Consider the following 21,242-nt stretch of genomic DNA (forward strand, 5'->3'; position numbering starts at 1 on the left):
AATGTTTTTATGATATCGCTAGTAATTTCAAAAGAGAAAATGCTAAGATGCAACTTACAAGGCCTGGGAAGTGCCATTTCCAGCGATCTAGGAGGCATTTCAGCCAAAATTTTCTTGTACGCTTCGCGCCAATTATGGTGGCGCTACGCTTAGATAGTTTGCAATGTCGAATCTATGGCTCTGATAATTTGCCTACAGTTTCGCTCCTCCCTTGGCAAATTCCTGGCTACGCGCCTGGCTTCATTCACATCCAAAGTACTGCCCCAATAACTGACAGAGTTAGTTATTAAGCAAGATGAGAATATTTCGATATATAAATCTAGTTCAAGGAACAAGCTCTCGGTGGTGGAACCAGTTGGGACCAATGGGGCGGGGGCAGTGGGACACCAGTTGGGCAAGTAGGGGGTAAGTGTGCATCACGTGGGTTCTTTAAACACTTGACAACTTGTCAATCATCAACTGAGATATCTCTTGAAACGGCATCCGCATTTCTAAACCAGCATTTATTTCACGACTGAAATGGTCAAGAGCTCTTCTAAAAGTGGCTTCAGATGAACTTTCTGATCAATTAAATAACGGCAATGACACAATCGTTAAATTGTTTCATTAGATTTAAGAAAGTTAACCTCACGCACGGTCAAACGTATGCAATGTCAGTTACAGCACATAACAACGAGTATCCATTTGATGGGTTTTTGATCCCGATGGGGTTAGTGTGAAAGGGGAGAGGGTGAAGGGGGGGGGGGTTAGCGGGCGGTTGTGCAAGAGTAAGAGGGGTCGGGAGAACGGATTAGGGAGGGGGCACAAGCTTCGAGGGCCAGTGGAGATGTTACTTTGATTCCAGCGGGCACAACTTCAAAGCTATACATTAAAACTTGTCCATAATATGTGTCATGTCTCCATTCCGTAGGCCTACCACAAATTCAAACATTTGAATGTTTTTGAACAAAAAGAGCACATTTGAATAACATTTCAGGTTGAATGTTTTTTCTTCTTAATGTTTCAACAAGGGCACAATTGTATTTGCAAGTTTTCGGGCGTTTCAACAAAAGGTTACTTTTTAACACAAAAATCGAAATATGGTATATTTGATTACAGTTAACCACAAATTACATTTCTCATTTATTAAAAGTGGCAGTTTGTGGGGAATGTTTTTCACGCACCTACTGTTCCTCTTTCCCTGGACTTTCTGAATGACGATTGTAAAATGATGCACCAACAGATTTTGAAAAGAGGGTACCAGTTTTATTTATTTTTCTACAGGAATCTCTTTTTATCAACCATTTGATAATCTTTCATATATACGAATGTTAAGACACGTGGCTTAGGTCGTTGTCCTTGGAGACACTGCCTCTCGAGCATGCGCACAAGTATCTTTTTTTAGTCGTCTGTGTTTGCTTTACATGTTTTCTCCTGTCCCTTGTGGCTAGTTCGTCAGGGAACACGACGGTCCGTTGTCATTTATTTCACGTTGTTTATTTAGTACAATATGATATAATTTACACGCTCACTAGGTCTATACACAGTGCTAAGAAGAAGAGAAACAAAAATCGATTATGAACCTGCCGAACGAAAAGCGATATGCGCAATTGAGCGCAAACTATCGCTAGTACGCACGCGCAGTTCATTAAATGGGTTACAGCCGAGAGAATATCCTCACGGGTTTGGCGGTATTATTAAAGGGATCCCAAGCGGAACTCTTCCCCAGAATCGCAATTTCTGACTCACGAAAAAGCGATTAGAAGGCAATAAGAAATAATTCACATCTGAAAAGACTACGTCATTGTGCCATCGTGTCATAAGGAGGGTGCACATTACTGGACGACGTAACATTATAATTTGATCACTAAGACTGAGCGTAGTACTATGTGTATGTGGTTAACATGTGTAAGGTTACCTATCTGGTTTTAACACATTGGATCTTATAATCTGGATATCCAGCCAAAATACAAAGAAATTGTTCTCTTACAGATTTAACTTCTCTGGTAAGTAATCTCATTTCAACGATTTCTTGATCAAGCCGGCCCCCAAAAAAGAATATTTTGTTTTCTTCTGCAGAGCATAAACGGTGTTTCAAGTGATCAGATTTTACAAGTGAAATAACCTAAAAATAGAAAAAACAAGCCTTTGCTATATCATTTCGATTCTGGTATCTTTAATATTCCAACAAGCCTTGTTGTGAATTCGTGCTGGTACTCATATTCTAATAACGTTGCAAGTACTCAGTTGTAATAAGTTGGACCCCAAAATACGTACTAGTACAAGAGTAAGTACTCGTAGGCCTACTCATGTTCTTGGACTCATTCTCATGTTGTTGTTGTACTCAGTGTAGCCTATACTGATGTTGTTGAACTCGAAGTACAAGTCTAATTCCAACTCGTAGATATTTTTAGCATTATACTATACAGTGATACAGAGGTCAACATAATGAAGACATCCATAGCCGGCGCTATCGCGTATTAAGGAAAATATTGTACTTGTGTACATAAACCATTATAATAAAATGGCCGAGGCTAGGATGCCATTACAACATAACGTCCTCGTGTATATAATATAATTATTCTAGTAATTTCATAGCAGATGTTTGAAATTTGGTAACAACTGTATGCAAATGTCCTCACATTTCAAAAGTTGTAATATCACCGTGGTCTATAGGCCTATACGTAATGATTATTTTCATATCGGATGGACCAATTGGCATATTTCTCTATTTTTGGTAATTTGGATTCGTATGAAACGAACGTGTTATTATTACATTTTCACTCCGGTTAAGACGATTGACAGTTCATCGCACCATTTTGACAAGAGAGGAAATCCTTCAAATCGCATGCAAGCTACTATAATACAGTGCATCTACACAACATATAGTGCATGTACACCATATATAGTGTATACAAGTAGTGTAAGGGTAAGTGTTCCCTGTGTAAAAAAAGTGTAATAGTTGGTTATAGGTTCAAGGAAGTTCTAAATGTGATCGTGCAGTGTCATTTCCTTTGGTGTCCCCCCCCCCCCCCCCATTACTTACAGCATTGCCAATTATAACTAGCGGATTAACATCACAAAAACTTTAAAAATGTCGACAATTATGATATAAAACTGTTGTGAAACTAATATTTTTTCATGAGCAATAAAAATCCACCTTATGGAAGGTGCATGGAGTATATTTTTCTGGAAATGCTTGAGTGAATAACCATTAAGGGACTGAAGTATGAATATATATATGTATATATATATATATTGATATATATGTATTTATATATATGTATTCATATATATGTATTTATATATATGTATATATAGATTGATCTATTGATATATATATATATATACATATATATATATACATATATATATACATATATATATATACATATATATATATATATACATATATATATACATATATATATATATATATATATATACATATAAATATATGAATATATATATACAGCAAGTGGGTATGACAGATATATATTCAAGTTATAAATATCAATACACCAGAAAAAAATCCACTTCATGGGAGCCCTGTAATCTTGGCGTCACTTGTGAGGTCCTCAAAGAAACAACACTATTTATAGTCACAGCTAGTACGGGTCCAAATTACCCAATAAGAGGGTATTTAACTAACCCTAGGTATCTTAAGCTAGCACTAATTAAAAATTCGCAATGTGCCCAGAATGCATCATTTCGCGTCTCAATAATCTACTTGGGGGTGGGGGGGGGGGTGAAGTGGCGTTGGGCGAGAAGGACCCACAGAACACCCTCCCTCTGCACAGGGAGTCGGTTTTAGCGATATCAGGACCACATCTTCATCTTTATACCACCCTACATTTGCCCCTGGACTTTCCATTAAGGTTCATGTCCCTACTCCCTACGTTAGTTAGTCGGACGAAATTTTTCAGTTACTCACACCTTTGACATCGTTTGCCGCACGTTAAATGCCTAATTATACGGTATTCTCAGTCTCTCGTTAAAAGCCTATACATGAACAACGAAGTTGTATCCCTACTTAAACAGTCTTGAAATATTTTTTAATGCAGCAATCAGATAGAGAAGAATATATCATATGAAATAGTTTACATGAATAGTATGAATGGACAAATAGCCGTCATCTTAATCAATGATATAATATCACGTGACGTAATGTAGTATATTTATCCTGTTGAATATTCATCTAGTTAAATGCTGCGTTGAATATCACGTTTTAAGCGTATAAGCATTGTCTACCATTGTTTCGCTGAGGATTTATGTTAATATTAGTTAAGCCTAGAGAGATGATTGTCTGAAATCGATATTACTCATATGTTTGTTTCAAAACAAACATGACACGAGAAATGGATACTTTATGATAAGCCTAGGCTGGTATATATACGCAGAGACCCTCTAGCATGGTAGTATCGTCTTACGAGGATAACAAGAAAATAAAAACAATAAATAAGAAATAGTCTTTGTACGTACGTTCGTGTATCGTTCTATTTTTGTAGTTGTGTTTATGGTATCAGATGAATGCATCCAATATTTGACCGTAATTTTATTTATATAAATATTGTTTGGTGATATAAAGGCACATTTTGTTATTAAGTATTATAAAAATTAAATGGCTCGTTGGAAGAGGAAGGTACGTACATATGAACCCTTAATTTATTCTTCCCTTTCTATCTCCAGTCTTTCCCCTTCCCACCCAAACCCACCCCTCTATCATCCACCACCCTCTTCTCCACCCCGTGATGGAGAAGCTCTTGAGAAGAGCAAATCAAAATGCCTTCACTAGTATTATAATAACTAACTTGATGATTAACTAAAAACAAGCAGTTTGAATGACAACAGCAAGTTTGCGAATCAGAGGATGAATAAAACCATCGCAACCCCCCCCCCCCTTCCACCCCTCCATCCCCTCCAAAAATCTCTCTCTGTTCCTCCTGACTCCAATCAATGATGCAATGATCTATATTAGCTGATTCGCTCTTTTCGGGTTCTTGTAGCCGTGATAAACTCTTATACATATGTATCATTTAATATATAACCCCAATTTCGCTAAAGTCATACATGAATTATTTTCCTAAAGCCTAGGCCTATATATACGCTATATGAAGTTACACAGGCTAATCCCTACATCAAAATGACGTAAACTGCACCGTACCGAATGGTATAATTATTAGAGCAGTCAAACATCCAAGTTCCCACATATTAACGACGGCATATGAAATTGAAATTGCTACGGTATACCAAGCACTGCATGGATGATTGTAAAATCGTATGTTGATAAAGGCTTATTAACGGTTCTATATATTGGCTTCGTCTGTTCGTTGTCGTGTATAATGCATACCGTGCATGTGTATATACACAGCGTGCAGACCAATGTGGTTAAAATCAGTTACAAACAGTTATTTTTCACCTTACGCTTAAAGTTCGGTTATCTTTAAAGTGTACTGATAGGGCCTGAAAGAAGTGTGAATTACGCCTATACATGAAATGATATGATGGGAAAGATTCGACTTTGTCTGTTATTTACTTTGTTTTAGATGCGTTATTTAAGTATATTCTGCATTCAAGTTTGGTCTTCAAGTAGTAGGCCTATCTGTTGCAAATTTGGAATCCATGGATTTCATATTCTGTACCAAGTAGGCATATGGTTTTCCAGCACTACCTGTAGGCAATCTTTTAGTCCATGCAAATTATATTCTGTATCAAGTATGGTTTTCCAGCACTACCTGTGGACAGTTTAGAGTCCATGTAAGTCATATTCTGTATCAAGTATGGTTTTCAAGCACCACCTTCAGGCAATTTTTTAGTCCAGGCTATATTCATTATCAAGTTTAGTTTTCGAGCATTATATCCTAGTTTGCCATTTTTGAATCCCAGGATCTAATCTACTGTACCAAGGTTATCTTTCAAGTATTACATAACCTTTGGCCATTTCGAGTGTATCATTCAAATCTCTCTTTTTTTGCTCTATATACTGAGTTAAGTTTCAAGTATAAACCCGACAGATAATAATTGAGTCCATGCTTGTCATATTTTGTGTCAAAGCGTGATTTTCAAGTACAGTCTGTATAGGTGATATTTATTACTTGTATAACAGTTTTTCTTAACTTCAGTGAACTATAAACAAATTGTTCTCTATAACTACATACCTGCAACAAATATCACCAAATACGCCCCCCCCCCCTTCATAGTCACTTGGTTGGGGCCAGAGGAAGTAAAAGTACGGTGTGAAATCTTTTACAAGACATCAAGACATATATATGGATTGTAAATTGAGAGCGTTGTGGTCAAGTGGTGAAGGCAGTGGACTTGTAAGGCGTGATGTAAGGCTTGCATTTTCAGAGTCCTGGCCAGATCATAACGTTGTGTTCTTGCAATTGGGCAAGGCACTTTACCTCCATTGCCTCTCTTACCCATGTGTATAAATGGGGACCTGTGGGATAAACTGTCATTTTGGCGGCGCTGTTTAGCTGCTGCCATGTGGAGGGATTGTCTCTATATTTGACAGGTTATCGTTGACCAGGGTAATATTGTGATACGCCTTGAGCACGGTTATCGGTGGATATGTCTGGGCTTTATAAATCCTCAATTTTTTATTATTCTTATAGTAGCCTACATGTAGTACTAGCTGTAATATTTGCGATTAATAACCTAGTACCAGTTAGCAAAAAGGAACACAAGTTACCTTCTAACGATCCTATCTTTCCATCTCAATAATCTACCCATCCGCACTTCCTTTCCGACTCCGGCCTATCACCTCTTCAATCCTCCCATTATTAACATCATCTGTCCTGCATTCATCCATTCCATATCTTCCCCAACTTCACCATCCCACCTTCCACAACTCTCCCCTCCCCTCCGCCTTTATAGCTAAAACTACCCATGTTTTCAGAAAATAACAAAAACACCTACAAACGGGGAGCTCAAAAGCGTATTAGTTCCATGCTCCGAAAGCCATTTCGGTTATAATGTATTGCGTTGTTTAAATGCATCTTTATGCTTTCTTGTATTAATTATTAATTTTTTCTCGTACACTAATCTACATCGAAACCTACATTGCCACATGTTCAGTTCATTCACGATATTTGTTTAGAACCCGTTTGACAAACTGAAAACTATATAATATTTCTTTCCTATAAGATATATATATATATATATATATATATATATATATATATATATACAACACTAATGTATACGACGTAATCCAACATATGCATGTAGCCATTTCTCTGTCTCTACTTGTAGTTCTTCTACAACGCTAAGCTATATACGGCAAAGCTACATTGCATGTGTTGGTTTTGCTACACTAATTCTTCATACGCAATTCCGTGCTGAAGGGAGGACGATTATTGAGAGATTATATTATTAATTCCGTCGAGTTGCAGTGACGGTGTGCACTATTTCAATGCAATCTAATGATTTCGGCCTATCATTGCACGTGTAATTCAACGGTGTTCTGAAAATTGTAATGGCAATGTGTTTATATCTTTGCCCCATTACGCGCATAAACAGCCATAAACTGTTTTTACAATGTATTTCCATATGTGAGTTTGACAAAATGCGATCGTGGTAAGCATTATGCTGTATTAAAATATGTAACTGGTGTTGTTTATCTTCTTGCAGCTAAAATTTTGTATATGCTATTTGTTGCTATAGTAGTGGGAAAAAGAAATGTTCTTCTCCAGCAAGATTGCTAAGAGACAAAACACCAATGAAAAGCAGGCATTTTATTTTTCCAACATCAGCTAGAAAATATTTAAAAAAAAAAAATAATAGTAAGTTATAATGATAATGATAAAACAAAAGCACAAGTCATCAATCCAGCGCAAGTTTATTGTTTAGTTGCTTAAGGCACCTACCGGATCATGTTGCTTTTTCAATTTTTTCTCTCGAATTTTCTCCTAAATCTTACCGCTTCTTAATGGTGTGACACAGGTTGCTTTCTTGTGTTCAAGGGCAATGTGTGTTATTGTTTTACGTTGTACTTCATATTTACATCTTGATGAGTGGAACGTATAACTTGAGTGTCTGCGAGGGCTTGCATTAGATATGAAAACTACAGCAAAAAAATATATATATATATATATATTTATATTATAAATATATATATATATATATATATATATATTTATATTATATATATATATATATATATATATATATATATATATATATATATATATATACTAGTTGACTATAGTTGACTCAAATTTAAATTTGGGGATTGGAAAAGAAACAAAACGTGCAACAGTTTCAAGTTGACAGAGGTTTCGAGCAGAAATAGCTCTTCTTGCAGTGTTATATGATCACAGAGGTGGCAAAGAGCAGAAGCATTTGATATTAGGCTGTCAGCATGACTGTGAAAGTTAGTAGTTAAGGATTACAAAAATAGTTCATATCATGCTGTCAACATTTCCATGAATTAAACATTGTCTGTAACTTATGCGAAAACGATGTAAACAGAATATAAAATTTAAGGCAAGATTAACAAACTGTTACGTGGTGACTGCGGGTTTTCTTTTAAGAGCAAGTCAATGTTGAGTGGAATTTCTATAATATAACGTCCTCCCCCCCCCCCACCACTACCATTGTGTGGTCACTTAATTTGTAATTCAAATGAGAAATACAAATTTTCATCTTTATGTTACAAACTTCAAGCAGGGAATATTCACCATGCAAATTGGTGTTTTGGAGACAGAATGCGCAGAGTTTGACTTTTTATGGTAATTTTGATATAACTATCCGAACTATACTATACTGCTCTAAGCAGAATATAACTAATGTTAAAACAGAAAATGACTGGTAAGTTATGAGTTAATTTTGGAAGATAAAAGAAAGGAAAGGAATGTCTTAGTTAGTAAAGTATTCAAATACACATGCAGCTATATACAGGAATACACCACTCTGTGGTATACGATACCAAATTAACCGCCCTTAGTTAATTACCATCCCCTGGACTGACGAGAGGAGTATAGGGGCTGGTGGGGGGGGGGGAGTAGCTCCCGAGTCCATATCAAAATGTAGGCTACAAAAAGGGTTTTCGATGACATGATATTCCTCGAGGCTTGGCCTGGGTCTCAACCCTACTGGTTTTTTTTTATATTTATATCAATACTTTTGGCCTGTGCTTCCTATCTGACGCCACAGTATCCATTGGAAATCATGTAATCAGAAATAACAATTTTTTTTTTATTTAAACATATAACTTGCAGCTATCGTTAAAAATATGAAATGTATAAATCACTGACGTCATACTTTTCAATTCGACATCGTCTCGCATTTGACTTGAGAACTTGAGTTCACACAGTAACGTGCTCTGAACGCCACCCACCCCCTCCCCCACCCCCCACTTTGGACTAGATTTATATTGCATATAGCATATATATTACACGATCAAGAACAACACACAACTTTCATTACATCTTTTCAAGCATTCAATTAGTTCCTCAAATATTGTTTGATCTTTCATCAGTTCCATGCATGCATAAACCCGTATCATTTACTTGTTTAACTGGATATATAGACGGTATATATGAATTCAAATATTACGGTAAGGTTTACTCACAATTCTATACAATTTAATCATATTAAACTAGACGCTCTATAGAGTCACGAGGCCACCAGGGGGAAAAGGATACTGGTACCTTCACATTACTTTCGTCCGTTCTGCAATGACGAAGCTCTCCCAATACTGAATCAGACTTTCCCTATTATACGCCTTTGAGAAAGTAATCACATATAATGTTACGTTTCGAAAGAGAACTTCATGCCCTCTGAAATGACTAAGTGAACTTTGACTCACTTTAGTGTAATATTTTCAAGTTAAGAGCCGCATATTTTATAGTGAAATGCCTTATATCGTCGAAACCGTCGGTGGTAGTCAATGGTTTGTTGAGCAGGGAGTTTTGAGAGCTACTAGTAGTAGGGATCGAATTTATACTCCCCCCTCCCCTCATCTAACCCTCGCCCCCGACTGAGGGCTATGATAGAGTCCGCCGCGGTAATGCTATTCATTTAGGCTGACATGCGCAGTGTAGAGAAAGCAACTATGTCCCTGACTTTTTAACTTAAATCACCAAAACCAAACAACTCTTTCACAAAGGATCATGACGTATGAGTTCTTCCCTGTGATTTGGTTAATAGGGACACAGAGTTGTCTATCAGTGATAACGCACAACAAAGTCATCCGGTGGCAACATATCGAATCAATTGGAGTTTCTTTACATGTGTCTTTAGGACGCAAATATATCAAAGAGAATTTAATCAAGATTTGTGAAATATAAACTGAAATATAAAGTACACAAACACAAAACAAATATAGCCCCCCCCCCCCCCCGCTCGCTCCCCACCTCAAAAGAACATTGGAAGTAAACAGCTGTTAATGAACACCACAAAAGCAACAATAATAATTATTACTCCTGATCGTCTGCTCATTTCGCAGAAATTCTTCAACGTCGGACAATTTTCGGACTTGTCTCTCTCTCCCTCTTTCTGATATTTGTGATATATGCAAATAGGAATAACTCATCTCGGTTCCTTTTATCCAATAACTGACATAATTTCACAAATGGCAAACTAAGAACCTGATACCATTAGTGTCGTTACGTTCAATGTGTGCCGCCAGAACTATAACAAATTTCTTTCGAGTGTAATTTGAAACAATGCCATCTAATATATCCATACGTAGCCTACATGTCAAATCAATGTCCTTCATATTCACTTTTATCACACTGTGTTTTAATCTTGATTTCACCACAATTTGATGGTAGCTCGGAGGTATGTGATTTTGCATGAATATACTCCCAAATGAAATAGTGCTTACTCGAACAACGAGATAACAATTGCAAAATCGTGTGGTGGTTTCCATATTATATCCACAATATAGTAGTGAACATACAGAGGGTGAGCCATAACCAGTTCTGTTTTCAAAATCCGTCTGCAGAAGCCTGTCTGATGAGTCCTGTAAGAAAAGTATAGTATAGGCTTAGAATTTCTGCTTGGTAATAACTTTAACTGTAATCGTTTGTTCTAAACTCAGTAACCTTGAAATGTTGTTCTTCTATGAGAGATGGACATGAACGTCCAGGGACGTATCTACGGGGTTGGGGGGGGGAGGGGGAGGGGGTTGGAGGGAGGTATCGTACCTCCCCAAATAATTGGCTTGAATCTTCCATAGTTGGAAAATCTCTGGTCACTGAAAAACATGCCAGTTGGGAAATTTGATCTATGCAACACCTCGTTTATTAATTTAAGCTGATCGCAATCTTGATAGGATTATTCTGACTGTTTCTGAGTCCAATAATATTTGGCTATTTCTAATATTTCTAATGTTAGGCTTACATAAGGCTTACAAGATTTGACGAAATTCGAACTTACAAATTAACCGAAATCTTGTTTCTAACTCATTGTACAACCCATCATAAAGTTGAAAATACCACAAACTAACATTTAAATAGTCTGAATACGGCCAATTGGCGTCCGATTGCACCTTAGCATATTACTAAGTACCCGGTATAGCATATTTGAGGTTCAAAGAATTGACAACCCAGTCGTGTTATGCTGCTTATAATTTCGAAATTGGAATTTTAAGGAGGGCTTGTGTACGCAGTCAGTCCCCATCGAACGAATTAATGAGCTGAGAGAGCAGTTTTTTTTTGTAGCCCCGCCCTCCCCCCCCCCCCCGCCCCCAGAAGTATGAAATTTCGCGAAACTGCTTGAGACCTACCCCTCTTGTTTAAATGTTTGAATAATGCAAAAGAAGGCATCGCTATAGCCACCATGACGCGGTAAGTTAAATCTCACAACATTTGGTTTTCGTAATTAAACAGTAAAAATTTCTAATTTTGTCGTACTCTCTGATAAATTTCCATTGAATATCGTGCCTTTTTTCATGGCTCCAAAAAGTGCCATTAAATTTGCCTTGAACTTGACTTCGTTACAGGAGAAAAATGCACATTTTTGTCAAAATTGGCTAGATTAGACTATACTCTTTTCATTGATACCAAATTCGCTATTGGAAATGTACTAGTCTTGTCAATAATCAACGTATTAACTTAACGGCAAAACACAGCGTTATGTGATACAGATGTTAGGACTTAATTGTATTGGCTCTGCGTGTACATGTAATGATGCATACATTGCTTTAATTCGTAGCAAACGACCATGTCAATATCTACATTGTACACATGCTTCATAGTCATTATATTACTATAGCCCTGAAATTTAGCAGAAAATACTCATCTTCTTTCAACTCATTATGCAAGTTCTGAAGATGAAGTGTAGCCTAGGAAAAAATTACCTCAAACTAACCACGGCAAAATATCATCCCTTTTTACATGGTAAACTGTGGTACAATACCAACATTTGACTGGTATTTTGGTCCTATGGATGCGGTTTACCACAGTTTTTCCATAGTGCCATACCACAATTTATCATGGTTTTAATTACTTTCTATGTCATCTTCACAGTGAATCAATCTCAAATTTACCCTATGTGGACTATATGGCATTACCATAGTTTTACCCCAATTAACCACAATTTTACCCTAAAGCTGTACCAATTAGTTTTACTCTAATTGTACCATGGTTTTACCCTAAATGTACCACAGTTTTACCGTAAATTTACCAGAGTTGTATCCCAATTGCACAACAGTTTTCCCTACTTGTCTTAATTATAATCAGTACACCACAAATTACCTTAAATTTCACCCATTGGTGGATTGTATCATAACTGGGCTAGTTGAAAACATACAACAAAGCAACTCATACAGTATGTCATGATGTCGTATGTATATAATAGCATTCTATTTTATGCACCAGATTTGGTCAAAATGTTGCACTCACAACAGGCATGACAACAATATAAAGGTTAAACAGTTTTACAGAATATGGTATGTACAGTTGTTGTAAAGTAAAATAAGTATGTACCGTAATTTTATTGGGTTAGGCCTACTGTTGCAAATTTACCATGTTTTACCCCAATTTAACCATAATTTACTGCTGTAAGACTAGGGTACATAAATTGTTTCTTGTATCTTATATAGGGTGATATATTATTGTATTCATGTACTTTTTAACTGTTCGACCAAATTTTCCTGCCATTCCTGGACTTGCCGTCCTACTGCTTTACATCAAGTCTCTTCATAGTGTTTAAAAGTATATGTTTCGTTGTGTTGTTACTATTTTCTTACATTTTACCGTCTCAAAGTTTTATGTAATATGAACGAGAAATAAGGAGACCAAAAGACAAATAAAAATGTGTTGTCATTCTTAAAAAAGAAAGTTCTCTGACCAAAAGTCCCTCAAAGCTGACCTCATCGTGGTGTCAGAGTGGCAACCTCTGTCTTTTCAGTGGGTGAACTAGAACTTTGTCTGGCCATTTTAAAGCCAAAATGCCCTCTCAGGTGTTATATTTAATTGCCTGTTGTATAACCTGCATGTGTCCACAAACCTAGTTATGCTTGAAAATATACCCAGTAAAAAGGCCCTTGTCTGATACCATCAAGGCTCCATAGGCTGATTACTAGCATCCCCATGTACAATTTAAAGATGGTGAATTTGAAGGGGCACTGGCAGGGCGTGGACTCTTTGCAGTGGCAGGGCTTGTACCTGGAAGAGCACCAGGTCCATCTTCATGAGAGTCTCTAAATAAGATTATTGCTGGGGATAAATGCAAACCAGTGTTGAGTGTCTGACTTCAGCGAGTAGTACTAAAAGTAGCGATTGTTACGATATGGCATTGCTTGCATGTATTGTTATGTGTGGAACCGGATGTACCAAATCGATTCATTGGCAGTGAGTATTTCATGATCTCCAGGCGTCCTTATGCCCATATCCACACAGAAAAGTAAATTCACTGCCGCGAATATGTCCTCTTATCATTCGATATAAGCATGGAGTCCCATCATATAAGCAGTTTAATTCCATTAATTTTGTCACGCTTAGTTATAGCATTTCGCGCAATACGTACCAACGTGGAACGGGACAGTCACTAGTCTTTACTCATAACCTGTATTCGTAACCTGTATTCTTGTGCGTGTTTATTTGCCGTGAACTTGACTTCGTTACAGGATGATTTGAAGAGAAATGGAGATTAATTCGTGGCAAAGGAGCTTTTTCAGCGAATATACTAGTTTTCAAAATTGAGAATGATGATAATCATGCCAAAAAAGCATTCTTCTAATCAGTTCGAGAGTGGTTAATTTACGTTCGGAAAATACGGCTGAAATTCCCTTTCCACTCCATTGTTGTGTCTTTTGTCAATAATAATTGGATTAAACACCTTTCCTCCATCAAATTCAACTGTTACCAGACATATAAATTGGTTAAAGACTGAGATATTGACCTTCGAAAATGATTAGTTTTACCTAATTAAATATTAATGAGGAGTGACGTCAAGAAACCCCATGCATACTATATGGATATGCAGACATGATGGCTCCTCCTGGATGTACATTCAATGTGCATTTTAGAAGTGAAGGGACTATTTTGTCTCAAATTTCCCCTTACCAACACCCCACGCCCTCAAAAATTGTTGAAATTTCGAAATAATAAATATCGATTATTTTGGCTTCAATTCAAAATATATTCCTGGATCGCACTACTCAAAATGGGCTATACGCAAATCATTTTATTGGTTTACAACATTTAGCATATAATAAAAGTTGAGAACATTTGGTCACGTTCATTTGAACATCTTTTGCTTCAAATGAGAGTTCCGCAAATATTTCTCAGAAATGTACAACAAGAAGTAGCTAGTATATGTAATATCTCCATTGGACTATTTTAGCTTACCGATATAGAGTTTTCTACCGACGCGCATGTTACTATAAGACCATTAACAATAGTGAAAATAGTATGATTGTTTGAAGAAATATCTAAGGAAGTGTAGATGTACGGAACCCCGGTCATCTGCTTTCACGGATATTAGGGATAGAGAGAGATCACTATATATGTTATAAAGAAGACAAAAACATAACTATAAATCAATAAGAAAATAAAAAGCATTTTATGACTTAAAAAAAGGCAAGCCAATTTTTAAAATCGTTGTGTTATGTGTCAGTTTCATTATATTTCTGAGAAGAAAATGAACATATTATAACATCGGCATGTCAAGAATACGAACAACAGTTTCCTTGAACCCGAGTAACGGTTTGAACTTTTGGTTTCAAACTATCGACGTACATTGACTACGCCATCCGTTTCATAATATATATTTCATAATATATATATCTAAAATGTGCTAATGTGCTTATAAAATCTATCATTATGATATGCACTCATCTCTCTCTCCATTAAAAATTTGTACTCACTCGGGCATTTTTTTGGGGGGGGGGGGAGGGCGGGGGTGGAACTAGTTCCACAAAACTCTGTAGTGAGGCGGCGACTAAAAATTGTAGTCTGTTTTACTCTTAACCGTATGTCTAATAAGAGGTGAATTAACCCATTGGTCATTGAACCATGTAGAGCTTCACGCTCTTACAACTTAACGCAGCCAAATGGATCTGTTAAGTCGATACCCTAATAGATTGCCGTAATATTGTTTTTTTTTAACTTAGCCTTTAAAAACTACATACCGGTACGACAATAAATTATTATTGAGCCTTTTTTATAGAGTTAAATTATAAATAAACCGTTGATAAATTTAGGGAGAATTGGCTGCAAGGCAAATGACAACAAATATATCATGATAATTAAAAAAAAAAAAAAAAACAGGACAAAAAAAAACTTTCTATTTTATTACTAGTTAGGGTAATCTATCATACAGGGCGACGTGTCAACATTGTGCATACAATACCATATTACTTAAAAGTCATATCCCGCGTTATATATAACCCAGTACTGCATTACCAGCGCTTCTGTATTTGTTTGGCAAATGCCGGTTCAACTGACTGCAACAGAATTTGCGCCTGTCTTGGTTTGTGGCATAAATTAGTGAATTTGGCTGGTAAGCTCAAATGATGTTAATCAACACCTTTGAGCTCTCTGTTTGCATTAACCTATACAGTCGCCCGTTTTCATCATAGTTATATACAATATCAGGATACTGTTACTGTATACCTATATACAACTACAGAGGGATGGTGACATCGTTAACAAGTTGTTTTTGAAGGAAATCAGTATACTTGTGCTTTTGTTACACATGTGCTTACATGACCATTTATGAACTGCATTTTTCGGATACATATGGAGGCATTTTACTAATACATTTTTCATTTATTTGTAAGTATATATTGCATTATTGGTTGGAAATAATATAATGTAAGTAATATTGTTTTTTATTTGTTTTTCATATTCAATGCTAGCCATGCATTTTCCTAACGCTTGTTAATATCGTGACATATACTATTATTATATATGATACATGACTAATTGTATAGAAGACTGTATGGTATACGCTGGCTCGTCATTAGGTCAACTGTAATATATAAAGGATGTTGTAAAAGGTAACCCAGCGAATTGCAGGGGCTATTCTGTCACTAATATTTGCACATAACTGTATTCCAATTCCCAGAGTATCCAAATATTATAACTGGTTAAAATAAAGTCCTTTGACAACCGTAATATCTAAAATGATATGGGCCCATACAGAGAGAATGTGTTAATGTAGAAGAATAATGACACCTATAACCCATCTATTTCTTATATATGTATTACGATTTAGATTTATATATATATATATATATATATATATATATATATGTGTGTGTGTGTGTGTGTGTGTGTGTGTGTGTGTAGGGGGACTATAGACCCACTCAATCAAACTGTAGTATGGTCCCTAAGGTATTGTAGCCTGCCCTGTAGGTGTCTTGTAGGTGCAAGTACATTGTGTGCGTGTTTTCGGGTGTCTGGTGGGTGTTTTGTGGGTGTCATCTACGTGCAAAACATCTCAATGGCACAGAGCTCGATGTTGTGGTAACTTAATCCGAGCCTCTTTTCTTACCGAGGACGAGATCGTTCTACCTGCCTGCGCTGGTGTCAAAAAAAAAAGGCAAATGCTAAGTGTAGTATCAGAGTTTCTGACTTTCTCAAGTTTTCGAACCACATTATCTTACCTGCAGGGAGTTGTTATGCATCCATAACAACTCCCTGATCTTACTCTAATTTCCCTTAATCATACAAGCAACAAAAGAAAATATATTAGTTGTTAAAAATGTATTATAATAATGTCCTGTGGATGATGATGCTTTGAAACTGTTTTTTCCCATTGTAAGGTTTGAGTTGATAATTGTTCAAGACGTGTCTGTACAGGGATCTGCTACTAGGGCAAGAAAAAGAAAAAAAGTTTAATAATGGAGACGATTTGTTTATAGAATGGCGTAAGGCAGAAGTTTAGACTGCAAAAGTCATATAAACGAAGAAAGACAAAAAATTGAGTGCTATTAATCTTTATATTTCTGTTTCGGATATCAAGATATTCAGCTACAAACAATACGAAAAATATTTAATTTGACGATGACGTTGGATCGTCTAAGCAAGACTAAGTGTTAACGGTTAACCAATGGTTTGGTAAATTCCACTAACTCAAACCAAAAAGCTGTTCTTTTTAACTTTATATAAGCATTCTATGAACAAAAGAGTGAATGCCGTGGATGCCATTTAGTACCATTTGTCATTGAATAATAAATATGTAAGACATTGCAAATATGTTATTTGAGGCCATGAAATTCTTGAATTCTTATTCAAGTTTGTGAGTCATCAAACTGACCTAGCAAATGGTGAGAGGCCTCAAAATGCGGTTCATTTCTCGAAAGTTTGATGTGGCAATAAAAATAGAACATAGGGTATGCAACGTTTAGTTTAACAGACTACAGCGTATAAAAAGTTAATTCCGTGTCTCAATTAACCCTTTAATGCCTTTCCGATGAGGCGATGATACAAACGTTGTTTAAAGTTCACAGCTAAGTGTTACATCAATTTTAGACTACCTCTTTTGATAGAACTGGTCTATATTAAATAAGCTAGAGTTATGATCATCCTAAAAATCGTTGCATCTATAGGATATGAAATCTCATGGTGAGGTTCCTTACAGAAGATTTCTTTCCAAGATAATCATACACCTTTTGTAAACACCGAACAGACCCTTACAGTTCGAAAGCTTGAACAACACGTATATAACGGGAAATTTAGTTTTAATAACTTTGCAGTGTGGGAGAAAACTATTTTCAGGGCATTGTGATGCTTTGTGCTTTGTGTTGGGCTTTCGTTGATTTGCTCTGTGTTTCGTTGATTTGCTCTGTGTTTCGTTGATTTGCTTTGTGATTCGTTGATTTGCTCTGTGTTTCGTTGATTTGCTCTGTGTTTCGTTGTATTGCTTTGTGTTTCGTTGATTTGCTCTGTGTTTCGTTGTATTGCTCTGTGTTTCGTTGATTTGCTTCGTGTTTCGTGGTGTTGTAATGTAATATACTGCACGTCTTGGTAAAACTGTTGACCCCAAATTCAACAAACCTGCTTCAAGTTAACATTAAACTCAACTTCAACTGAATTAATTTAAGCTAACTCGCGACGACTTATTCGATCATTATGTTGCATTGAATTCATGTGTTGACGGGGGATGGGGGGGGGGGACATGTCTTCCCAAATTGTTAGATTTCGTCCCTATCGCACATTCTGTGCATGGTTTTGAGCCCATCCTGAAGGATCATGAAAGAACTTGTCGCCTCACTTTTCGTTGCTTTAATAACCTGCATCCTCACGCACTGTTCTAAGCCTATTTGTCAAAATACATTAACGAAGGATTTGTAAGGCTCCTGGGGGGAAGTATAAGAACTTGCCATTGGGCCGCAGATTTGCCCGCCTGTACCAAGACCCGTCCTCTATGATGTCACACAGTTAGACTCCCTTGTCATTTGCAATGCTCCCTCCCTCCTCTCACGCCCTCTCCTCTCATTTTGAGAAGCCAATCGAAGCCCCTGGAGCGCATTCAAGGTTAATCTAAAGCATATAGCAGACAATAAACCATCGGCTTCGCATACTAGCAAAGAAAAAAAGAAAAGAAAAAAAAAACTAATAAATAAAAGAATAAAAGTCGCGAAAATATAAAGCCATCAGATATGCAATATTTAAAAATAAATGAAACCCAAAGATTAAAGTAGATGGCACTGAACATATAGCAGACGCCATCGCTGCGGGGAAATTTTGATCTTGGATGAAGATAACGTACCACGCTTTTAACTTTTGATTAAAAATCATCCAACAAAACCGTTCAAATTTGGATATTCAAGAAGCGGAACCATCTGATACTTTAGCAGCACGTACGCCAACAATCACGTGATTGATATTTTCAATTTATTCTTTCAACTTGACTCTCTTCAAATTCACTGCAAAGGCATTTCTCAAAGGCATACATTATTCAACAAGTTGTGTCAAATATGGCGACTGTTAACTTTCTGTTCATATGATTCTTTTCCCTCCTATTATAATACGCATATGTTACATGCATCACACTTTAACAAAAGCAACAATAAAAAAAAAGCCGTACAAGACTGTACCAGTGAAAATCGTATATGAATAATAAAAAAAAAATAAAAAAACTTACGGCAATGTTATTGTATACTTGATTTGAACTCGAAGTGCTCTCTAAATATTTGAAGCATTGTTGGATAGTTGTTTGGTTTGCGTGTAGTCTATAGTCTATGAAGTATACATAATTGATTATGGCATCATTGGTCTGTTTTATGTATATATATATGTATATATTGGGTGCCTATACAAATGAAACGCACAAGCATTAGTGGAAAACCCATGCACATTCGCGGCATATATATGCATGGTTCTCTAATACTGAATGACCACTGCATGTATATTGAACGGTTAGAGGGCTATTCGGGTAAAGCTGGTTGTGTTGATTGCTATCCACTGTTGAAGTTAGAGTTGCTGAATTATCTTTGCATCTTGAGGTAATATACGGTGACATTTGCATATCTTTTATACATGGCGTGTATAAGGTACAATTCTATCAACCGTAACTCGAATTATGGACAAGATATTGTGATTTCTACTCTTGTTTTTTGCCTTAAACAGTGTGGAACATTTGTCTATTTGAAAACAAAATTATATGTTCCGAATCTGCCATCTAATGTAGGGAATACATAGCTATATATATATATATATATATATATATATATATATATATATATATATATATATATATATATATATTATTAGAGAAAACCAGAGAAATAAAAAATTATATGTTTTGAATCTGCCATCTAATGTAGGGAATACATAGCTATATATATATATATATATATATATATATATATATATATATATATATATATATATATATATATATATATATATATATATATATATTCAGCGTTGGTTTCAAGTTACTTTACTGTCAATTAATAATATCTTTTTCGTATCATATGTTTGATTGCAAATTAATGTCTTGGGCTATCAGTGTGCGTAAAGTAATGATTACGAATTACATAGATCATAGGCATATCAGGGGAAGGGAGAGAGAGAGAGAGAGAGAGAGAGGGGTGGAGAGAGGGGGTGGGGAGGGGGGAGATAGTGTCCCACTCATGTAGGTCACTGTGGCCCTTCATCTGTATCGTAGTACGTATGGGTATAGTTGTGTTGGTGCGTGTATTTGATTTGTGTACTAGTATTACCATGTTAACCTGGTTCCCGAATTGTTTCTTTTTTCTTGGTCTCTAAAGAATATATATTAGATATTTTGCACGACATTACAATTCCCACTTTGGTATGAGTACGAGTAGAAGTAAAAGGCTCTAAGTATGAGTACATTATTTGGTATTCGGTCATGGTACTATACACTATTCCAAATGTCGCGAATTCGAGTACATTATTGTGTACTAGGTCATGATACTATACTATAGAGAGCAACAAAAGGGTACCGATGGTCTGCGATCTGACTTGGATGATTTCGAAACTGCTGGTTGTGAGATTTCTTGTTTCCTTTTCTTTTGAGGGGAGGGAGTAACTTTACTTTTTGGCGAATATAATGCCATAACGATGGCAGTGACTCAGTGAAGTAAAGGGGGATTGCTCGCCAGCAAATTAATCCTCATCCATCCTTATGTTTCCACAACTATACCCTCCTCCCACCCCCCTCCCACAACCCCTCCTGATTCGGGTCTCACTAAGTTGGCAATTGGATTTACAACCCCCTGATTCAACGAAGGATCTGATAAGGAATCGAGTGTTATCGACCTGCGTACGTGTATGTCTCTTTGCCGTCGATTCAGCGGATGGTAAATGTGTCCGTGTGTGTGAGCCAGC

At 36.4% G+C, this 21,242-nt stretch overlaps 1 protein-coding gene across 6 annotated transcripts in view; it reads left to right on the top strand.

Moving 5' to 3' along the window:
• The window catches only part of LOC139977242 (short transient receptor potential channel 5-like), a 75,722-nt gene that overhangs the window by 5,528 nt on the left and 48,952 nt on the right, over nucleotides 1-21,242 (top strand). The window contains exon 1 of one of the 6 annotated variants that reach the window (XM_071986493.1): nucleotides 1,654-1,985. The exons of 1 other annotated variant lie outside the window; for it this stretch is intronic. Coding sequence is in view for 2 of the 5 variants with exons in the window: in XM_071986489.1 (XP_071842590.1) it covers nucleotides 19,734-19,888 (155 nt within the window). In the remaining 3 variants the exon portion in view is untranslated. Of the gene's footprint in view, nucleotides 1-1,653; nucleotides 1,986-11,754; nucleotides 11,778-15,917; nucleotides 15,937-15,957; nucleotides 16,212-19,733; nucleotides 19,889-21,242 lie in introns of those variants that run through there. 4 more of the 6 variants (XM_071986491.1, XM_071986494.1, XM_071986492.1 and 1 more) reach the window with 4 other exon arrangements.

Source organism: Apostichopus japonicus, chromosome 12 (assembly GCF_037975245.1).
Source record: "Apostichopus japonicus isolate 1M-3 chromosome 12, ASM3797524v1, whole genome shotgun sequence".
In the NCBI taxonomy this organism is placed as follows: domain Eukaryota; kingdom Metazoa; phylum Echinodermata; class Holothuroidea; order Aspidochirotida; family Stichopodidae; genus Apostichopus; species Apostichopus japonicus.